The 23703-nt window shown below is 38.8% G+C and overlaps 1 protein-coding gene and 1 non-coding gene across 2 annotated transcripts in view; one reads left to right on the forward strand and one right to left on the reverse strand.

The window, feature by feature from the left end:
• Window positions 1–23703, forward strand: part of BEND2 (BEN domain containing 2) — a 66295-nt gene that overhangs the window by 39749 nt on the left and 2843 nt on the right. The window contains exons 8-12 of the mRNA XM_045290679.1: window positions 8130–8270; window positions 9216–9416; window positions 11934–12055; window positions 14606–14930; window positions 19220–19423. Of these exons, the coding sequence (XP_045146614.1) occupies window positions 8130–8270; window positions 9216–9416; window positions 11934–12055; window positions 14606–14930; window positions 19220–19423 (993 nt within the window). The remainder of the gene's footprint in view (window positions 1–8129; window positions 8271–9215; window positions 9417–11933; window positions 12056–14605; window positions 14931–19219; window positions 19424–23703) is intronic.
• On the reverse strand, window positions 932–1061 carry LOC115869828. Its single transcript, XR_004046388.1, has one exon. It is a non-coding gene; the product is annotated as a small nucleolar RNA SNORA3/SNORA45 family (small nucleolar RNA).

The following is a 23703-nucleotide window of genomic DNA, read 5'->3' on the forward strand; positions in this document are numbered from 1 at the left end:
TGTATTATAGGTATTAAAGTCAGGTAGGCGAGCTCTCTGACTTTGTCCTTCTTCTTGAGGCGTTTTCTGCTAATTCTATGCTTCTTCCCTCTCCATATGAAATTGGTGGTCAGTTTTTCCAGTTCTTTGAAGAAGGTTGTTGGTATTTGAATTGGGATTGTGTTAAACTTATATAGTGCCTTGAGTAAGGTGGACTAAATCACCCAAATTTTAACATTTTGTCATAACTAGAACATAGCACAACCAGGGTTATGGACAATCTACAATTATCAAACTTTATTGATACATTTCCAGTTCTAATTGTGTGTATATTTAGTTCTATTTTTTTTTACACCTAGCATAATTCCCTGAAGACTCATCCAGGCCATTTAGTCCATTAATACTTGTTTCTTTTTGTTACTGAGTGCTATTCCATGGCCTAGGTATGCCTCAGTTTTTTTCAGTCACACATCATTGGGAATACTGTTTGTTTCCAATTTTTTGATACTTTCATTATAAACCAAACCAAACCCACTGCCCTCAATCCAATCCCAAATCATAACAATCTTAGAGTTTCTGAGGCTGTGAATCTTTAAAGGAGCAGATAGCCTTATTTTCCTCCTGCTGAACAGGGCTTACTCAACACCCCCACTGATAAGCATTGCTCATATACAGGTGTATAAAGTGTAAATTCTCATTCTTACGGGATGACCTACTCATAGTGCGATTGCTGGAATCTGGAAATTGCATCTTTAGTGTGAAAGAAATCTCCAAAGTGTTTTCCAGAGTGACTCTACCATTTCTCATTCTCATATCAGTAAGGTATCATGCAAGCAAATCTCTGTTCTTTATTAAGATTTTGTTTTGTTTGATAAGGTTTTTGCCTTCAGTTCTGAAAGATAGTTTTTCCAGTTCTAAAATTACACAAGTGAAAAGTATTTTTTTTCCTGACGCATGTCGCTACACTGGTGACTGACTGTGCCACGAGACGCACAGCCAGTGAATAAGATCAGCACTTACTCTTCGAGGACTCTAGCACACCAAGGCAATAACCAGTACCTCAGCATGACTCTCGCCTCGATGAAAAGTATTTTTAAGGATCTTGAAAAATGTCTTTAGAAGTGCTGGATAGAGCAAATACCATCATGAAAGAGTATTGCGAATATGAATTACCCACTTTCATTGTAAATATAAATGACCAAAATAATGCAACTTCTCTCTGCATCTTTCCCAATTTTGGTAAGTTCAAAATGATACATATTACCAATATCAAAACTCACTGCCATTAAATTGAGTCTGATTCATGGTGACCCTATATTATCAATAGTAATATTTAATCTAGATTCATCAATACCTTCAATCTAATCCAGTAGTAGCATTTGAAATGAAAATTTAATTAATTATAGATTTGAATTTCCCTTTCGGGAAATTTTAGTTGCACTAGCAGTTTTAATAAATTATACAGTGATCCTAGGTACCCATTACCTAATGTCTCCCAATGGTGACTCTAATAAAATATAACTGAAATATTGATGTGATCCAAGCCAGATAACCAACTGAGATATCACCAGTCTCTCTTGTATTAATGCACTTATGTGGGTGCATAGGTGTGAATGTTTTATTCTGTGCATAGCCTTAGGTGTCTGCAACCACAGTCGAGACAGCACAGTTCCATCACCACTGCCGTCCTGTTGCTTTTTATAATCACAGCCAACTACCTTCAGCTGAAATTTCCTCCAATGATCTTCCCTCTCCATAACTTTGGCAACCACTAATCTGCTTTCTAAATCTATAATTTGTTATTTCCATATTGTTATAGAAATGGAATTTAGTGTGCAATCTCTTTGGATTGGATTTTTAAAATCAGTAAAATTCCCTCAAATTTCAATGCAGTTGTGTACAGCATATATCATGTCATTACTTCTTTCCCCCAATAGGCAAAACCAAAAACCTTTGTATTCAAATAGCACAGACAAACAGATTTTTAGAGTTCACAAAGACTTTTTAAAGAGATCTTTGACTCCTGTGGTAAAGATGAGCATGTTTGAGATCATTCAATTTAGTTACCTCAACTTTTTACTTATAATAAAATTCTTCACTAAGAACACATGCTGGTAGTGGTATTGTTAAAAAAAATAAAGAACATTTTTCTAGAGCATTTGCTTACCTTCTACCTGTGGAAAGTCTCATCACATTCCTTTTTATCACTGAGTGCTCTTCCACATAAGGGACACTGGCGGTGCAGTGAGTTAAGCATTGGACTGCTATGTGGAAGATTGGTAGTTTGTATTTACCAGTCACTCCTTAGGAGAAAGATAAGGCAGTCTGCTTCTTTAAAGATTTACAGTCTCTGAAACCCTAAAAAGCAGCTCTCTTCCGCCCTCTGGGGCAGCTATGAGTTGGAATGAACTCAACAGCAGTGGGTTTACTCTCGCCTGGTAATAATTTCCTCTGCTTTAACTCTTCACATGTTGAAGCATGTGTGGTTTAGTCCCAGTTTTAACTTATAAGAAAGCTGCTACAGGAGTTAATGTTCAGTCTTTGGGTAAGCATAAACCCACTGTCACGGATTCGATTCCTGCTCTTAGTGACCCAGTAGGGCCGAGTAAAACTGCTCCTTAGATTTTCCCAAGCTGTAAACTTAATAGAAGTAGACTGCTTCAGCTTTCTTGTGTGTGTGCAGTGGTTGGTGGGGTTGAACTCCCAGTCTTTTCAGTTAGTAGCCCGGCACTTATCCTACTGCACTACCAGGATTTTGATTTTACTAACGTTGATTGTCTAAGAATGCAATTGCTGGATGATGTGGCCATTGTATACTTTATGTTATAGGCAACTGCCAAACTGTCCCCTTGGGTAGCTGTGTCTCCCCCAATAATGTGTGCGTGATCCAATTTACCCGTATCCATATTTCTCCTTTTTACATTGTTCCTTCTCCTTTCCTCTGGTTCTAGGTTCTATTTTCCCATATATTTATGTTTGGAAACCTTCCTCTAACCATTATGTAACACGAAACCCAATTTCTTCTTCTAAGAATGGCTTTGGTTTTACTTTATTTTTGAAGGAATTTTTCATTTCATACAAAATATATGACTAGGATTTCTTTTCTTTCAGCACTTAAGAAAGGATTTCATTTATTGAAATGTTGACCAAAGCAGGCCATAGTCTAGAAAAGAATACTGAGAACGAATCACTTAGTTGAGGCAGTTACATAAACTTTCGTCAACTTGAGAGAAGGGGTGGGAGGTCTGGCCTGTCAATCAGGTCATAGCCATTGAGGCCTCTGTGTGGGCATGGCCTTCTGAAGATTCTGGGAACTTTGTCATCTTCCCTGGAGGTGGGACACACATTCTCTCTGCTTGACATTCCTGTTGACAAGTCACATGGAGCTATGCTGATGAAGCCAGAGCCCTGGATCTGGAGGAGCCACATGGAGACCCACGCCAGTGCTGAGATGCTTCCACTGCCACTGGATCCACAAGACTTTTCACCCACTGGCCTGTGATCTTCCTGCATTCAATGTCATTGCATGTGTTGCGTGAGTCTGAAGAGAACTTTATAGACTGGTATTGGACATATGGGCTAATATTGGACGTATGCACTTGATCTGGATGGGACTGGGATGTCTTAATATAAAATTCCTCTTTGTTATAAAATTCTCCCACACTCTTATGAGTATCTCTGGATTTATTTCTCTAGTCAACCCAGACTTACACAATAGTCGCCATCTCTCTCTCCCTCCTAGTTTTGGAATGTTTGACATGATAAGTACATATTGCAAGTAACACTGTCTAATCTACACTTATCAGCTCCTTTTGAGTGTCAGCTAGCACTAGCTTTTTCTCATTTAAATTAATGAAAAATCAGAAGTAGTGTTTTTCAGAAAGCAGTAGTCGTGTAAGCCATTTTGAGAAATAATACAGAGATTTCAGATACACTACCCATTTTCCAAAAAGTTGTATAGTAAAATATCACAACTAAGATATTAACATGGTACAATCTAGAGGTCTTATTGGAATATCCCAGTTTTACTTGTATTCTTTTGTGTGTACGTATGTATGCTTATTTAGTTCTATGCAATTTGATGACATGTTGTTTATATATTCTTCACAACAGTCAAGGCACAGAATGCTTTTATCACAGTAAGTTGTTGCATTTACAACAGTAAGTTGATTTTTATAGTTCAGTACCATTTCATGGTCTGGAGGGACCACAGTTTGTTTATTTGTTCACTGTTGCAGGACATCTGGGTTGTTTATAGTTTTTGACAAATAGGAGCAAAGCTGTGATGAACACTTGGGTAACTTTTAATATCTCCATAAGATTTAGTTTTGTTAAATTTTTATTGAAGCTTGGATGAAGGTTCATAGAACAAATCAGTTTTCCATTTAACAGTTCATACACATCCTGTGAACACGAAAGTTTCCTTCAACATAATTTTTAATTTTTTTAGGATTAATGCTTATGAGTGCAATTGCTGGGATATATGGCCACTTTATATTTAATATTAGACATTTTTTGTGTGTGCCTATACCACTTTACATCCCTCCAGCAATGTGTGTGAGTGATCTAGTTTCTCCAGGTCCCTGTTTCGGCACTTTCTATTGCTCCTTCCTTCCTCATGCTCCAAGATTCCTTCTTCCATATACATTCTGTCTGAAAACTTTCTGTTAGATAGTCTCTAAGGGCAAGTCAGAGCTAGTGACAATTATTTTTAGTTTTCCTTGGTCTGAAAATGTTTCTCTGTTATCCCAGAATTATCTTGTGATGTATACATTATTTTGCATGATGCAAAAATTCTGGTTGAGATTTCTTGTCTTCCAGCCTTTGAAAATGTCATGAACAAAATGTTTTTCTTTTTGTAAATACTTTTATTGGGGGCTCTTACATCTCTTATCACAATCCATGCATTCCTCTAATGTGTCAAGCACTTTTACATATATGCCGCCATCATCATTTTCAAAGCAGTCATTTCCCACTTGAGTCCCTGCTGTCAGCTACCCATTTCTTCCCCCACCCTCCCTCATGAACCCTTGATAAGTTATAGATTATTTTTGACATATCTTACATCGTCCTCCATCACCCCTCACCCACTTTTCCATTATTCTTCCCCCTGGTGGGGGGTGGGGTGGGTTCTAGTTGATCCTTGTGATTGATTCACCCTTTTCTCCCCCACCCTCCCCTAATCCTCCTGGTATCTCTACTCTCCTTGTTGGCCCTGAGGGGTTGATCTATCCTGGATTCCCTGTGTTGTGGGCTCTTAGCTGTAGCAGTGTGCATGCTCTGGTCTCATCCGATTTGTAAGGTAGAATTGAGGTCATAGTGACTGAAGGAAGCACCAAATAACTAGAGGAAAGTTGTGTGTTTCATTGGTGCTATACTGCACCCTGACTGGCTCATCTCCTCCCTGTGATCCCTCTGTGAGGGGATGTCTACTTGTTTACAGATGGGCATTGGGTCTCTACTCCATGCCCCCAACCCAATTCACCTTGAGTATGGTTTTGTTCTGGGACTTAGTTGCCTGATGCCTGATCCCATTGACACCTCGTGATCACACAGGCTGCTGTGCTTCTTCCATGTGGGCTTTGTTGCTTCTGAGCTAGATAGCCGCTTGTTTATCTTCTAGCCTTTGTCAAAACTGTTTTTTAAAATAGAAATTAGGCTGGAACAGAGTTATAAAGCAATGAAGAACCTAGCTTTATTGGGAAATAACAGTGGCACTGAAACGACATCAACTTCTTACTTCCTCAGTCCCAGTTTTGGTTAGTTCAAAATGATACACCAGACATGTATCACTATTTAGCTTGAACAACATTTTAAAATTAATAAATCATTTTATTTGGGGGTCTCTTATAGTTCTTATAATAATCCATACATCAATTGTTTCAAACACATTTATACATTTGTTGCCATCGTCTTCAAAACATGTTCTTTCTGCTTGAGCCTTAGGTATCAGCTCCTCTTTTTTCCCCTCCCTCCCTCACCTTCCCACATGTGGGTCCGAGTGGAGACTCAAAACCCATCTGTAGACAATTGGACGTTACCTCACAGAAGGGTCACAAGAAAAGAATGAGACAGCCTGGATGCCGCATACCACTGATAGAACTCACAACATTCTTCTAGTTCTTTAATGCTCCCCCCCCACACTATCATGACTCCCAGTTCTACCTTACAAATCCAGCTAGACCAGAGCACGTACACTGGTACAGATAAGAACTTCTGACACAGAATCCAGGACAGATAAGCCCCTCAGAAACAGTAATGGGAGTAGTGATACCATGAGGGGAGGGGGTGGGAGTAGTGATACCATGAGGGGAGGGGGAAGGGGGGGAGAAGAGGGAGAAACGAGGAACAGACTATAATGATCGACCTATAACACTGCTCCCCAGGGAGACAAACAGCAACGTGGTTGAAGGGAGACAGTGGATGGTATAAGACATGAAAATAATAATTTATGATGAACATTCTTAATTCCAGTTACTTGTGGCTTTTAAATGAAAGTAAAACTTTCAATTTGAGATGGGTTCAGAAGCACCAATTGGTGTAAGGAAAAATACGGAGATCCCAAGTACACTTTACCCAATTTCCTTCAGTAGTAAAATTTTGCAAAAATATAGTAAGCAGAACATTGATATTGATAGACCATACAGATCTTATATCATCAGTTACAGATTTATTTGTGTGTATGTGCATGTATGTGCTTGTTTAGTTATATATAATTTTATGTCATGTAGGTTTTGGTATTTATCATTGTAGTCATGATACAGAACTGTACTGTCATTTCCATGATACTTATTGTAATTTTATAAGGACCTCTACCTTCTTGTCCTCCCTATCCCTGTCCCTAACACCTTCAAGGACTAATGTGTTCTACCTCCTTATAAGGCTGCTGTTTTAAGAATGTTATATAAATGACCTCATAGCATGTAATCCTATGTGATTGGTTTTTTACACTCAGCATGATTCTCCAGAGGGTTCATCCAAGCATGTCCTAGTTTTTATTCCATGGTATGGATTTATCACCGTTAGTGGGTTCATTCATCTATATGAAGGATATTTTGGTTCCTTTATACTTTTGTGATATTACAAATAAAACTGATAGGAATATGCATGCACACGTTTTTTTGTGTGAGCATTAAGTTTTCTTTCCGTGTCATAAAGGCTCAAGAGTGCATTTACTGGTTCCCCTGGTGGCATGGTGGTTACTCATTGGGTTGCTGACTTGCAAGGTCAGAAGTTCAAAACCAGCAACCACTTCATAGGAGAAAGATGGGGCTTTTTATTCTTGTAAAGAGTAAGTCTTGGAAACTCCCAGGGGCAGTTCTGCCCTGTTCTACAGGGTCACTATGAGTTGGCAAACTGGTAGATTATTTCCATATTGACTGTACTCTTATATACACCCAGCAAGGTACATGGATTCCATTGCCCTGCATCCTCACTAGCATTTGGTGTTACCATTATTCATTTTTTTTAATTTTTTAAAAATTAAAAAAAATCAATTTATTGGGGCCATAGAATTCATCACAATACATAGATCAATCGTGTAAAGCACATCTATACATTTGTTGCCCTCATTCCCAAAATTCACTTTCCTCTTGGGTTCCCGGAATCAGCTCATTTTCCATTTTTCCCCTACCCCTCCCTTCCTCCTCCCCTCTCCCCCATACACCCTTGATAATTTATAAATTATTATTGTATCTTATATTACACTGTCCGGCGTCTCCCTTCACCCACCCCTCTGCTGCCCATCCCCCAGAGAGGAGGTTATATGTAGCTCCCTATGATCAATTCCCCCTTTCTACACCCCCTTTCCCTCCTGGTATCGCCACTGCCACCAATATTCATTATTTAAAGGAAACAAAAACAAAACATTTGCCATTCTGATAATGTAGTGATGTATCATTACGGTTTTAATATGCATCTTCCTAATGAATAATGATGTAAAACATCTTTCATGTGCTTATTTCCCATTTTCAGCCTCTGGAACCTACAGGGGCAGTTCTGTTCCGCCCGGTAGGCTTGCTATGAGTTGGAATTGACTTGAGTTGATTAGCTGCTCTTTATGAGTAGGTCAGCTAGCTACAAATACATTTTATTTTCTTTTATTGAGAATGTTTTGCTGGATATAGCATTCAAAGATTCTTTTCTTTCAGAACTTGAACCTATAGAAATATTGATAAGCAAGAATACTAAAAAGAAAAATGACTCTGAAGCAACGAATAACTCAGTTTTACTAGAAGATAACTGGGGCCGTGGTTCTTCCTCATCAGCTGCTGGACTCTTTATGTGTTTTAGTGAGTGTGAAATAATGCATTGTATGAGGAGGCTTCACCACGTTTGTGGGACATGGGATGAAAAGATAACGAGAAATTTCTATGAGCTTTTTGAAGCTCCCTGGTACACAAAAGTTTGGTTAAACTGTTTTCAATCTGGGAGGAGAGCTTTTGGATATGTACTAATGACTTAACATTTATTGAGTGCAAGACCTCTTAAAAATGGAGAAATGCTTCATACATAATAGTCATTGAAAAATTCAGATTCAGATTATACAATATGATTTCAATTGTGTGTTTAAAAAACATAGAAATAGAAAAAATGGAGACATTAGCAGAAGATTATTGGTTCAGAACAGAGATGCAGATTTCAAAACTGGTGATCTCATTAGCATTGTGACTTTGTTCAAATAAAACCTTCACTGGGACTCATTTCCCTCCTCTGCTAAGTGGGAATAATGATAGAGTTGTTAGGATATTGAAACTAAGCCTATAGATGTAAAGTATTTTAAAGCAGTACCTGATACATAGTAGATAATAAATGCTAACTATTTTTAAAAACCTTGATTATACCCATGTATACTTTCTCAGTTATCACCAGCGAATTGACTCATCGGGTAACGTAGCTCTGAGAGTAATCTTAAAGTATGAAAAGGATCTCACAGTAACATGTAGCCTCAGAATTCCATTTATGACCACAAAATTCCATTTGCCTTCAGACAATTAATAGATAAATTCAAGTACAGCAAGTTCGAGGATAACAGAGATTAAGAATGTTGATAGTTGGGCCTATGGTATTACAAGAGTCCCATGTAAGGAAGAGAATAAAAGGTAGAAATCATTGTACCTCAGTGTCTAGAAACTTGTAAGTTAGAAATCAGTTTAATTGTCTTGGACACTTTTTTGGTAGTATAGTGTTGGTCTGACAAAGACAAGAGTTTTATGTTTTTCCTATGTTTTCAAAAGGTTATCTTGGTGATCCAGAAAGAAATGTCAGGATGTTTGATAATCAGTTGGTGACAGCACAAAGGAAGAACAGCCCTTCGTGTGCAGCCCGATACTTGGTTTCTAATCTGTTTTCTAAGGAAGAGTTAATGTCCAGCTCAGTGGACATCAATTCCGAAGACCACCAACCCCTGGATCCAAATAAACTGGCTGCGATACGAGGTATGTGAAATCGGTGTGGAAACCTGTTCCAACATTACTTGGTCTTGTGATGAAGGTTGACAGTTGAAGAAATAATGATGAATTCTTTATTATATCTTAGAACTGTTCATGCTTTTATTTACCTAACACTAATTTGATAATTTAATAATATGTAATGGGTAACAGCTTCCCTAGACTGGTAGAACAAGACAAGCACTATTGATTGTAATTACTGTAGTTAGACCTATATCAGTTCTGTGGTGTTGGGACTTCAAAAAATTAAAAATAAACAGAGCAGGGTGTGTTTGGAGGGGTGGTAGGCAGAAAACGTGAGTGAATCAAACAGACATCTTTGTGCTAGTGACTGGTAACATATAAAATAAAATAGTAAGAATTATCCGCATTAGCTTCCTGCCTTCTGGAAATGTGTATTGAGATTACAGCAACAAATAAGTAGGTTCTGCCTGCAGGGAGCTTAGAATCTAGAAAGGGCCAAGTTGATGGAAACAGATGCATTCAAATCCAGCTCCTTTGAAAAACATGGGAAGGGTTTTTCCAAAGGTAACACATTGAAACTAAATTAGGAAGAATTTCCTAGCCAACTAGAAAAAGAGGAGGAACATTTGAGGCAGAAGAAATAGCTTATGGGCAAATCTGGTGAAGAAAGCAGATGGTGCCCGGCCATCAAAAGATATAGTGTCTAGGGTCTTAAAGACTTGAAAGTAAACAAGCGACCATCTAACTCAGAAGCAGCAAAGCCCACGTGGAAGAAGCACAGCAGCCTGTGTGATCATGAGGTATCGAAGGGATCAGGTAGCAGGCATCAAAGAACAAAAATCAAATCATTGTGAATGAGCAGGAGTACAGAATGGGACCCAAGACCCACCTGTAGGCAACTGGATATCCCCTTACAAAAGGGTCATGGGGAGGAGAGGAGTCAGTCAGGGTGCAGTATAGTAAGGATGAAACATACAACTTTCCTCTAGTTCCTAAATGCTTCTCCCCCCCCCTCCACTATCATGATCTCAATTCTACCTTACAAATCTGACTACACTGGAGGATATACACTAGTACAGATAGGAATTGGCAACACAGGGAATCCAGGACAGATGATTCCTTCAGGACCAGTGCTGAGAGTGGTGATACTGGGTGGGTGGAGGTAGGGTGGGCTGTAAAGGGGGAACTGATTACAAGGCGCTGCATATAACCTGCTTCCTGGAGGGTGGACAACAGAAAAGTGGTTGAAGGGATATGTTGGACAGTGTAAGATATGACAAAATATTAATACTTAATAAATTATCAAGGGTTCATTAGAAAGGGGGAGCTGATACCAAGGGCTTCAGTAGAAAGCAAAAGTTTTGAGAATGATGATGGCAACAAATGTACAGATGTGCTTGAAACAATGGATATATGTATGGATTTTGATAAGAGTTGTACAAGCCCCCACCAAAATGATTTAAAAAATAGCTTATGGGGAATATAGATATGAAAAAAAATGTTGCCTACTGGCTAAGCACCTGGTTGTTAACCAAAAAGTTGATGACTTTTAACACATTCAGTGACTCCATGGTAGAAAGACCTGGTAATCTGTTCCTGTAAACATTGTTATAGCACAGGAAACTGTGGGGACACTGTGAATCGGTATCAATTTAGTGGTATGCAGTAATAACAACAGACATATACACAAACAAACAACAATGGAGTAACAATACTCTCAATGTTATGTTATTTTAACAGCATTGAGAGTATTATAAACATTTTCTGATTTGGTACTAATATATACATTGTTAGCTGGCATAAAGTCAGCTTCCAACTCATAGTGACCCCATGGCATCTTGGTCAACCCCACGATCAGTTGTGGATAAGACTTTCATGATCCATAAGATTTTTATTGTCTGAGCTTCAAAAACAGATGTCTGGCCTTTCTTCTTAGCCTGTCTGAAGCTTCACTGAAACCCGTTGAGCACTGTAGGAGCATGCAAGCTCTCACTGACAGACAAGTGGTGGCTGTGCATGAGGTGAATTGGTCAGGAACTGAACCTGGGTTGTTAAATATGGTATTCCCAACCCAACATTCCCATTGCTGTTGATTTGATTCCTACCATATCAACCCTATAGGATAGTCGCCTCATAGGGTTTCCAAGGTTATAACTCTTTGAGGAATTAGACTGCCACACCTTTCTCCCACAAAGCCAGCTGGTAGGTTCAAATAGCTGACCTTTCTATTCACAGCTGAGCCTTTAACCACTGCACCACCAGGGTTCCTTAAGTGGTATTAGCACCCCAAAGGAAAGATTTCTGGTTACACTCTGAAAACACCAAACCTCATCTTCCTATATCAGTGTTTTCGGAAATTTCATGTTAGAAAGAATGAGATAATTCTGAAAAGTCACCTCATTGGGTGGTATTTCTAAACTCAGTTTTGGGAGCAAACAAACACAATTAGACATAGAAATTTTTCCATTTATTTAAAATAAATCTTTGTCAGTTTCTTTGCTAATTTTTCTAATTATTGTGAATGCTTTTTATTATCTACAGAATTTCTGATAATGCATTTTCCCAACTATGACTTAAGTGAATATGGAGAAGACTGGCAAAACTGTATTTCAGATATTAGAGTTATGATCCAACATTTATGTTATGAAGCCAGAAAACTTAAGGTAAGTAATTTTTTATTACTTAAGGTAATAAAGTAATTTTATTAGTTAAGGTAATAAACTTAAGGGAAATAGGGTAACTGCTTTGCAAGACCATTCTCTTTGTAACTCTAGGACTCAGAGCTTGATTCTTAGGATCTGGTCTTTAAAGCATGAACTAAAAACTTATCTACTCAATTTTAGAGAATAGTATACACTTTCCAAAGAATATTACCACTTTGTTTCATTTTTTGACATTTATAAACAATTAAACATTGCCATAGAGTTAATTACGACTCATTAGTGACCCTGTAGTACAGAGTACTAAGCACTGCCAACTAGGGTTTCGTTCCCCCCCCTTCTGTTGACTTTTATGATCTGTGAAAATGCTTAAAGATAAAATAACTGAAATACGGTGCCATAATTAGTATATTAGAAGCCAAAAGGTATAGTAGAATAAACAGTTTTCACTCTAAAGATTATTTGGCAAGTCTTATTTGGTATTCTACTTAGTAACAAGCAAGAATAGATTGTGTTTCTCAGCTGGTTCATTGGATTTCAGTGATAGCTCAAGCACCATCTGTCTGAAATATGCTTATTTTTGACATTCCATTGTATACCCTCCAATAATGTCACCCTAAACATGTGGGGTGCAATGTTTGCATGTAGACATGCTGCCTGACAAATCGTAAGTTACATACATGTTCAAGAAACCTCCATTTACAGCAGTGGCTGTCAACCAGGGCTTCAAACACTGTTCAGTTGGCTTAGAGCCCCTGGTGAGAATTTGCATTTCTATCCAGGAAGTATGGAATCAGAACTACTTGAAAAGCCCTGCTGTCAATTCTGGTTGCATATTAGATTCACACGGATGCATTTTAACAAAAAGTTAGTAGTCCTACCAACAGAAATTAGTATGTAATCTGCCAAGAAGGGGACCCAAATATGTTATTTTTCAAAAGGCTTCATAGGATAATTGTAAAACGTTACTTAAGAGTGGCCTCTGACTCGATGGCAACCCTATGTGTCAGAGCACAAGCGTGCCCCGTAGGATTTTCAGATTTTTTTTTAGGTTGATCACCAGACCCTTTGTCCAAAATATCTAACTTCCAACCTTTCTGTTAGAAGCTGAGCATATTCACTGTTTCGTTCATCCAGGAATTCCTTTAAGAGACACAGGAACTCAAGATTCAATCCATGGCTTTGGTTAGCTTTAAGTTGCGGTCCATGCCAGCCCAAAGCCCTTGATGTGGAGGTGTAGATTAAAGCAAGCTAGCATTTCAGAGGTTTGCTAAGCATAAAATCTTTAGAGTTCCAACTCTCTAGTTATAACTCTTCAGGAACAATGGTTGTATAGTGGGGCTACACATTGGACTGCTAATTGCAAGATAACAGTATTCAAACCCACCAGCTGCTTCACAAGAAAAACATGAGACTGTCTCAGAAACAGTTTTACCCTGTCCTATAGGGTCACTGTGAATCAGAATTGAATTGATGGCAGTGGATTAGATACACCTCTTAAATGTCCGTGGTAAAGAGAAAGGTGAGAGGAAAAACCTTAATGCCATGATGCGGGTGGAGCATCACAATATAAACGGCAAGGTCTCATCATTGATGCTTCAGATACGTACTGCTGATAGCCAAATTTATGGACCCGAAACTATTCTCTGTTCTCAAAGAATCAAAGCAACATAATAACATTTGTTTGATTAGAATTACTGATGTTGTACATATTATATGTTTTAATTACTAAGTTGTATAATATTTAGTGGTGACAAAAGATTATGAGGTTTATCTTACACTTATATAACTTTCTATCAAGTTGATTTCAATTTATCGCAACCCATATATGTTCGAGTAGAGCTGTGCTCCATAGGGTTTTTAATGGCTGAATTTTGGGGAGTAGATTTCCTCACATTTCTTCTAAGGTACATGTGGGTGAGCCGGAACCACCAATTTTTTTGTTATCAGCCAAGCACATTAGCCATTTATACTACCTGTGGAGGACTCCATAAAAACTGTAATTTTTTGGTAGTTTGTTTTTTAAAAAAAATATAATATTCAACCAGATTTGAAAGCTACTTTAGACTAGATTTGGGGGGAAAACGGGGCTTTGTAACCAACCCGTAAAGAGTCATAGTTTCAGACGGGCCTTTCTACCCTCGTAAAGAGTTAAAATCTCGGAAGCTCACAGGGGCAGTTCTCCCCTATCCTATATGGTTACTGCGAGTTGGCAACGATTTGATGGCAGTAAGTTTGGGACTAGATTGAACACAAAACAGACAAAATTTTTTATATTCAAGAAATAAATAATCATTTAGTAAATACTTGTTTTTGTGCCGGCAGTTTTTATCCATTTAATAACTAGAACTACAAAATCTTTCAAGAAATAGGGCATTCTAGCAGATTGCGAAAAGATCTCAACCCACACCTCTTCTAAGAGGCATTGTTCGAATTAGCCCTGTGTCTTTGGCCCACCTTATTATAGATAGCTGCTTCCTCATTAACCCAGGGGGGGGCCTGCATGATGGGATGTGAACATCTTTGCTATAGACAACTTTTTGTTTTCAAAAGAAATGTGATGACAGAATGGAGGGCCCTCTCAACCTTGGTAGTCCAGAAAGAAATGAAGGGTTTATCAACTGTGATGAAGATACTAGCAACCTGGTTGAAGACCCTGTCAACCTGGATGAAGACCATGATAGACCAGAGGATGCAGATCCCGATGACCAGGAGGATGGAATTGGAAGCATTCCTCAGTCAACAACTTCCTTGGAAACCCGCGAAAATGAAGATGCTCTTCCCACAGAATATGAGGATGCTGACCAGAACAATAATGACATCGTGGAAGAAGTTGTGGAAATTGAAGCTGATGAAGTGAGAGATTTTGAAGTCACAGGTGAGTTTTCTTTAAAAATATTTTATTGTAGCTTAGGTGAAATTTTACAGAGTAAATTAGTTTTCAATTTAGCAATTTATAACAAAGATTGTTCTGTGACATTTGTTGCAATCCCCAGAATGTATCACCACTTTCCCCATTTCCACCCGAAATCCCCATTTCCATTTGCCTACTTTTTCTGCCCCTTCCTGCTCCTTACTAACATTTTTGGGCAATGCTGCCCTTCTTAGTTGGTTGTTCTGAGGCTCATGTTCCTCCTGGGTGTTATTGTAGGCCTGTCATTTTTTTAAATTTAAAGATCATTTTACTGGGGGTTCTTACAGCTGTTAGAATAATCCATACATCAATTGTACTAAGCATATTTGTACATATGTTGCCATCATTATTTTCTAAACATTTGCTTTCTATTTGAGCCCTTGGTATCAGCTCCTCTTTTTCCCTTCCCCCCTGCCCTCACCCTCGTGACCCCTTGATAAATGATAAATGATTATTATTTTAATATCTTACACTGACTGATGTCTCCCTTTCCCCATGTTTTCTGCTGTTTTTACCCCTGGGAGGGGGGGGTACTGTGTTTATATCTTTGCAATCAGTTCCCCCTTCCTCTCCTCTTCTCCCCACCTTCCCCCTACCCTCCTGGTATCACTGCTTCCATTCCTGTTACTGGATTCAATGTGTCTTGAGCTCTTTTAACTGTAACTGTGTACATGCTCGGGGCTTAGCCCGCAGTTAAAGGCAGGACTGGGGTCATGATAATGGGGAATGAGGAAGCCTCAAGGAACCAGAGGAATATTGTGTGTTTCATTGGTTGTAGGCCTGTCTTTTATGTGGCTGAAAGTTGATCTCTGGGAGGGGCTTCAGTTCTAAATAAGAAGTGTATTTAAAGGCCACAATCTCAGGTGTCCTTGCCCGGAGGTAGCTTTAAATAAATTTCTCTGGATAACAAATGTTGCATATTGGTAATACATGCCAAGGGGTCATTGTACTGTTCTCACCCTTTTTGTATGTTGGAAACTTTTCACACTAAAAAGTTGAAATCCTTTAATACCCTACATTAATACTCTTGTTACCTATAGGATACATATGAACCAATAAACATTTTCAGCCTCTCAGGTTTCTTGGGAAGCTTGGGAAGCTGTTATTCCAGTTGTACTATGTGCTTGTACCTGGCAATGATTTGTGTAACTGACTGAATATGAAGAAATGGACCTTATTCTAGCACGAATATCCCCAACGTCTGCTTTGGGCATATGTGTTCTACATAGTTGTATAACAATCCATGTGTCTCACATAACTATCAAAATTCACATTACCTAATCCCATTGCTTTTAGCTTGCTTTCCATTGCTGAAAACACATGAAATCAACAAAAGATTCAAAGCAGAAAATAATTTGGTTTTGAAAGGATTAGTGAGTTAATGAAATAGAAAATACGTAGTTCTGAAGTAACAGCTTTTAGTGTTGAGTTGAGCTTGCCATTTTGACTTCTGGAGACTCAGTTGACCAAGAGTGTGCAATGGTTAGGTACTTTCCTCAGCCGGGAAAACAGGAGGAGCTACAGGTGGAAGAAGGTGAAAGCAGTTGGGGGGGAGGGAGGGCTTATCCAGGTGTTCAGAAAATAACTCTTGGATGAATTCATGGATCACATTTCTAGGACCTGCTGGCATATTCACCTTTCCTCTGTGTCAAGTGGCAGTGGTTCAGTAGGTCACATGCCACCTACAACTCATGCTTCCCAACCCACAACCTCCCCTTTGCTGGGGTTCTCCTATCATTGATGAGTGGCCCCTGAGATAGAAAAACATAGCAAAACTTTATCCTGTGTTTACCATTCTGAGTACAATCTCAAAAATGAGTCAGCTCCTATTTAAAGATTGTGTCAGTTAAGAAAAATAAAGGGGAAATACTCTTGGATTAAGCCTCTGGTGAATCCCCTGGTGATCATAGATCAGGGATGTGACTCGCCTTGCTATCATGCAGAGTGCATTGGAAAGTGGATTACTAAGATGCAGTTAGGGTAAAAGTTTGAGCTCCTCTTTGACCCATTTAAAATTGATTTTAATACTACTTTCTGCTTTCTTTTTGATTGGTTTTTCTGTTTTACATTTTTATTGTTAATTTAAAAAACTTTTCTGCATATGAAATCCAGAGATAGGTAAATATATAGAGACAATAACATAATTAATGGTTTCTTGGGGGGGTGGCAGGGGAGGTTGGGGAAAATGGGAAGATAATAGCAATGAGTACAAGAAAGAAGAAAATGTTCTAAAACTGATTGTGGTAATATGTGTTAGTCTGGGTAAACTATGGAGACAAATCCACAGAAACTGTATATATGTGAGATTTTTATATAGGGTAAGTGTACACTAAGAAAACATCCCAACCCAGTGCTGTCCAAGTTTGTAAGTCCAACATTAGCCCCTATGTCTGACACTGATTTCCACAAAATCCTCCTCAATCTCATAAAACACAAGCATTGACGCCAACTGCAGGAAGAAAGCCGAATTAGTGAGCGGGTAAGCTTCTCAGAGCTGGCCAGGGTCTCTACGTGGCTGCTCCAGAACCCGGGGCTGCATTAGGGTAGGTCCATGTGACTTCTCAGGGATGTCTCGCAGGAAGTGAGGGGATATCCAATTGTTTACAGATGGGCTTTGTGTCTCCACTCTGACTTCCTCTTTCACATTGATGTAAGTGTTTGTTTTGGATCTTTTGATACCTGATCCTGTCAACACCTCATGATCACACAGGCTGTTGTGTTTCTTCCATGTGGGCTTTCTTGGTTCCTTGCTAGATGGCCGCTCATTTAACTTCAACCCTTTAAGATCCCAGATGCTATATCTTTTGATAGCCTGGCACCAGCTGCTTTCTCACCACATTTGCTCATGCACCCATTTTGTCATGTGATCATGTCAGGAAGGTGAGTATCAAAAGAGTACCAGGTATTTAGAACAAAGTGTTCTTGTGTTTAGGGAGGCCTTGAGTAGAGGTTCAAATTTCTGTCTGCTATCTTAATGCTTAACATATAAATATATGTACATTGACCTATATCCATATCATTATAAATTAATATATTTACATATATGCATTCCTATAGCTATACCTCTTATTTCCTTTCACCTTCCTTCAGTTCCACTATCATGCTTGCCCTGCATTCGCCTCTCAGTAATTCCTTTCGGATACATTGCACTTCATCAAACTGCACCAGGCATTCTACACCCTCCTTGCCATCAATTTGAGATCTCTTGTTGTTCCCTTATACCTGAGTTTGTTGACTCCCCACTCCCCTTCCCCACCCCCTCCTCTCCCATAGCCCCCTGGAACTGCTGGTCCTTTGTTTTCCCCTTGGGATTGTTTGTCCTACCTATCTTATATAGATAGACCTAGCCATATAGACATATAGATAGACATAGCAGCTGCAGCAAAACAAAACAAAAAGCCTATGAAATGTCCACGTCTGTCTGCTGACCCTTAAGAATGTTTTCTAATCGGGTCCCCTGAGTCAGAAATCCCCTATTTTCAGGATTCCTCAGGAACTTCGTTACTTTGCTCTTCTTGCTGCCCTGTTGCATTCTCTTTGGCGTGTCTCCTGGTAGAGCCGCAGGCCCTACGGCCCTTTCTGTGCATTGGCTGCTCCGAGCAGGGATGCCTTCCTCAGGGCTTGGTGGGCCATGATGAGGTCCACTCTCTCTCTCCCTCTTAGTTTGCGCGGGTGTGGTCTGGACAGAGCCGCCACTCTTCCCAGGCTATATCTTCAGTGCTAACCTCTGCATTACATTCTTCTGGTGAGGCAATCAACATAGCTTGGCTTGGGCCTGGCCCTGTCGTCCTCTGTTAGTTCGCTGTTCCATGCCAGTATGTTGCCCTCAAGGCTTGGTGTTCCGGGATGAGGTCTGGTCTCTCGCTCCTTTTCCTGTGGACACATAAATACCCTTACCATGGGAAGCAACTTTCTTATAATTAGGAAAATAATTCATTTAAAATTAGAATTTATTGCTAGACATTATTTTAAGATTTATTACAATCTAAAAGGTGCAGAATAGTAAGTCCTCCTCCTTTGAACAATTGAAGCCCATATAATTATATTAGCAGTGATCCAGTCTCATTTTGCATGTGGTTGCAGAATACACTACAAACTTGAGGCTTTAAGATTTTTTAACCTCTCAGATTTCTGAGCCTAATAATTCAGAAAGGTAAGTTTTTTTGTTATAGCCCTTTAAAAAACTTGACCCAAGATGCCAATTTAACACCTCCCACAAAGGTAATCTTTCTTTCTTTTTTTTTCACTTCTAGGATTTGTTGGTTGTCCTTGTAGAGGTATAAAACTGCCACAGTCAGTACTTGATGTGGCAAGAAGAAAGACTCGCCCAGATCTGTCAGCCAGATACCTCATTCGCATCCTGTTCCCAGAGGAAGACCTGCTGTGGTGTAATGTCTATGGCTGTATTAACTTTGGCTTGTTTGCCCTCGACCCCAACCGGATTAGTGCTATCCGAGGTTTGTTATTATATAGAGTGTGGGAGGCTAAATAAAAGCAAATTATGGTGGAGAAGAAAGGAAAAATGAATTCAGAGGTGAGCTAGAGCTCTTTGAAAAAGTCAGCAAGGTATAACAAGGAATGAGTTCATGAGTTGAACTGCTCTTTGCATTTGGGGCCTCAGGGCTAATTGTGCTGTCCTGAATGACATTGTTAGACAGGAAAGGCTCCCTGCTGTGGATTGCTAGGATTTGGGAAGGAAACTACCTTATTGAGGTCAAAGCTGAAGGGCTTTTGTCAGTTTACAAAAAGTGTCAAAAGTAGCATAGCATATTCATTTAGTACTTTCTTTTGTCTTGTGCATATTAGCATAATGTATTCTTTATACCTAGGGCATATGCAAAGTAATGAAGCTTTAAAACCTAATTCTGCAAAATCTTTAATGTAACAAAGTAGGAAACACTATTTCTTACTTGTATCTGTATAGTACCCAACAAAGTTCTGAGCCCTAGTCTGATCTTAGTTCCCTTCCCCTTTGGTCCCTCCCTTCATGTCACACATATTCATATCCAACACATTTGAGCAACACTTGTGTTTCAGATTAACTTTGAGAAACCTGCCGTACAGCTCCCTTTGTAAGTACTTGCTGTCATCGAACCCACTTGATTTAAAATTTTCTCTTTATTGCAGCCTGCAATAAGGAACAGATTTTATGTTGTGACAGTATGTGTACATGGGACTTCGCATGAGGATGAGAGAGATTTTAAAAACAAACTGTGTTAGTCTCAGTTGACTAGAGGAACAAATTCATAGACACTCATATGTATATGAGAAAGAGTTTTATATACAAGAGCAATTGAATATTGAGAAAACATCCCAGCCCAGTCCAGATAAAGTCGATAAGTCCGATATTAGCCCATATGTCCGATACCAATCTATAAAGTCCTCTTCCGACTCACCAAACACATGCAATGATGCTGAATTCAGAGAGATCACAGGCCAGTGGGTGGGAAGTCTTGTGGATCCAGTGGCATTGTAAGCATCTGAGCACTGGCAGGGGTCTCGATGTGGCTCCTCCAGCTCAGAGCACTAGCATAGCTCCACAAGCCTTGTCAGCTGCATTGTCTCCCAGGGAGTGAGCGTGTGTCCCCACCTCAAGCGAGCTATGTATCTCCTTAGCACCTCCAAATGAGGTCATCAAGCTGCCACCTGATTGACAATTTCAACTCCACCCCTTCACTCTTAATCCTCTCAAATTGACAACAGATTATATAACTACCACACAAATAAAGCAAACATTTTAGAAACAAGACTTTTTCACTAAGGTTTTCATTCCAATGTTGTCCATTTTATTGAATTTCTTTTTAAAAGTAGTTGTCACTGGTTTCATAACGTGTAATTTGAATCCCAATCTGGTTACAATTTGCAATTTGATTATCACTGAGCTCTTACCTCTGGCAAAACCAAACCAAACCAAACAACTCAAAACTCAATTCAGCCTTATGGTAAAACAAAACAATGTATATCCAATTCAGAAGAAATAGCATTTTTCTAATTAAAAGTTTTAATGAAGATGAAAAGGTGACTTTTATAGTTACTTAATATCTGGAGTAGATTAATTCCTTAAAAGTTGGCAAAATTGCTATTCTATATTGTCCCTAGTTGAGTCATAAAAAAGCAAGATGTCTTTTCTAGTAAAAAATACTCAGCATGTGTTTCACAAGTAAAATAAGGTGTATTTTTACAGTTTCCCCATATGATTCAACATTATAATCCTTTGAGAAGGGCAATCGTGCATTATTTATATGGTAGAGTCATTGCTTCCCACTTCCTGGGAATGGGGTAGAGCCATGCCTAAGAAGTAGAAGCTGACAAGAACGCCTGTTTTACTTTACTGAAAGGCCCAAATGAACTTGGAGAAGTACAAGAGTCAAAGCAAAGACTGGATGACCAGAGATGTGAAGATACCTCTGCACTAGTAGGAAGACTTGACTATAAGCCTCATAATAGGATTTCTTGAAAGTATTGTTTCGTTACAAACAGACAAAAAATACAGAAAACTATATAGTAATTTAATAAACACCTGTCCTCTATGCATTATAGAACTGAGGATTTAACATTTTGTGCTGCTTTGCTCTGCTTTTAAATAACAAAGCATTACTGATATAATTATAACTTTATTCCATCATCCCTTTCCCCTCCTCTATAAGTAATCATAGTCCTGGAGTTTTATATGTCATTCCTATGTATATTTTATACTTTTGTTATAGATGTTAGTAGATTCATACATAACATTATCATAGTTTTTATTCACATCAGTGGGGATATATAGTATGTATACTTTTACAACTTTTCAGTTATTAATGTTTTTGAAGTCTACTGGTTCATGCGTTTCCATAGCTAATTGGTATCCTATTGCATGAATAAACTAGTTTATTTTTCTATTCTAATATTTCTTATCCTGTAAGTATGTTGAAGGAGCCCTGGTTGCATAGTGGTTACTCAGTGGAAGCTAACCATAAGGTAAGTAGTTGAAGACCATAATCCACTACACAGGAGAAAAATGAGGCCTTATACTCCTGTAGAGTTACAGTTTCAGAAACCAACAGGGGAAGTTCTACTCTGTTCTATAGGCTCACTGTTAGAATCAAGTCGATGGCAGTGAGTAAGAGTTTGTTTTTAGGAGAAACTGTTCTAGAAGTTAATAGTCAAAGATAAGTATATCCAGTAGCTATTGCTCTGATGAAAGATCAGTATCATTTAAGAGATCTTTAGAGAATAGCTTGTATGGAGCAAATCAGTTGGCTGTATATTTGCAATTATCAACCAATCCTTACTCTTCACAACCCCTGTTCCTATATAAAACAGAACTGTCATATCTTAGTGATAGGAAGTACTTACAGGTCCTCTATGACAACTTCACACCCAGAGCAGGAATTGCTATCTCACCATAAAAGAGAGTCACCTCTCCTTAGCAAGAACACTGCCACAGATAGGCACTCAAGACAGATGAATTACATTTTCAAAACGATCTAATTCAGGGGAAAGTTATTTCTTCATTTGATTAAGGATTTACCTCTCACATGATATGTATTTGTCCAAGTCACTCTTAAACTAGAGTAAATCCAATCACTTTTCACACGTCAACCTTCAAGTATTTAAGACAACTATTCCTGCTAAGGGGCCTTGGAGGAATGCTGGTGGGTTACTTGGTGAACTGCTAACTGCAAGGTCAGCAGTTTGAACCCACTAGTCACTCAGAGGGAAAAACATGAGGTGGTCTGCTCCTGTAAAGATTCAGTCTTGGAAACAGAGGGGCAGTTCTATTTTGTTTTATAGGATTGCTATGTGTATCAGAATTAACTCGGTAGTGAGTAAGGAGCCCTGTTAACGGGTTAGCCCTGGGCTGCTAACTGCAAGGCTGGCACTTCAAATCCCATTACCTGTGTTGCAGGAGAAAGATGAGCCTTAAATCTTTACAAACAGCTCCATTGTTGTGGGTTTAGTACTACTTTCAGCTAGAGTGTTAAGAGGAATAAGTAATACCACTACCACCCCATCAAGTTCAGAACCAAATGAGAAACAGCCACTAGAATCAAGCAGGTAGAAAGATACCTGTCATTTACTTTTGAATCATACATACCCAAGCTTTTAAAATTTCTCACTTTGGAGATCCTTCCCCATGGAAGCACGATAATTGGAAAGTAAGAGTTCTACCCAACTTTTCCTCTGCAAGTCTTAGACATTTACAGTTAAGTATCTCCATTTCCTTGAGCAGATGTTGATATAAATAGCCAGATTCTTCATGATCTTAAATTCTGGGCTAATGGAACACATTTTGCATTTTGTAGACACTGAAGCATGTCTACAGGTCAATGAATAAGATCATAAAGAAGTGTGTCTACAAGTCAATGAATAATCATACTCTTGTTTCTTTAACGTAAGTTAAGGCTGCCTAAGATGGCATTCACCATATAAAAATTAGTGATAATATAAAACCCAAGCCAGGATATTTTCATTTAGAAACCCAATGTGTAACTACTACACCACCAGGGCTTCTATGTTTCAGGTAATAATAATATTTTGAATGTTTTCAGATGATCTGTAATCCTGCTCTTCTCTTGCCTTATGCCCTCTACTGTTCCCATTTATGACCCCACCAAGGCTTTAGCTCTGTGATTTTCAACCTGTGGGTCATGACCCCTTTGGGGGTCGAACGATCCTTTCACAGGGGTTGCCCGATTCATAACAGCAAAATTACATTTATGAATGTAATATCATATTACATTTATGAAGTATC

This window comes from Echinops telfairi, unplaced genomic scaffold (genome assembly GCF_000313985.2).
Source record: "Echinops telfairi isolate 266 unplaced genomic scaffold, ASM31398v2 ScPeMD7_53;HRSCAF=182, whole genome shotgun sequence".
Taxonomy (NCBI): Eukaryota; Metazoa; Chordata; class Mammalia; order Afrosoricida; family Tenrecidae; genus Echinops; species Echinops telfairi.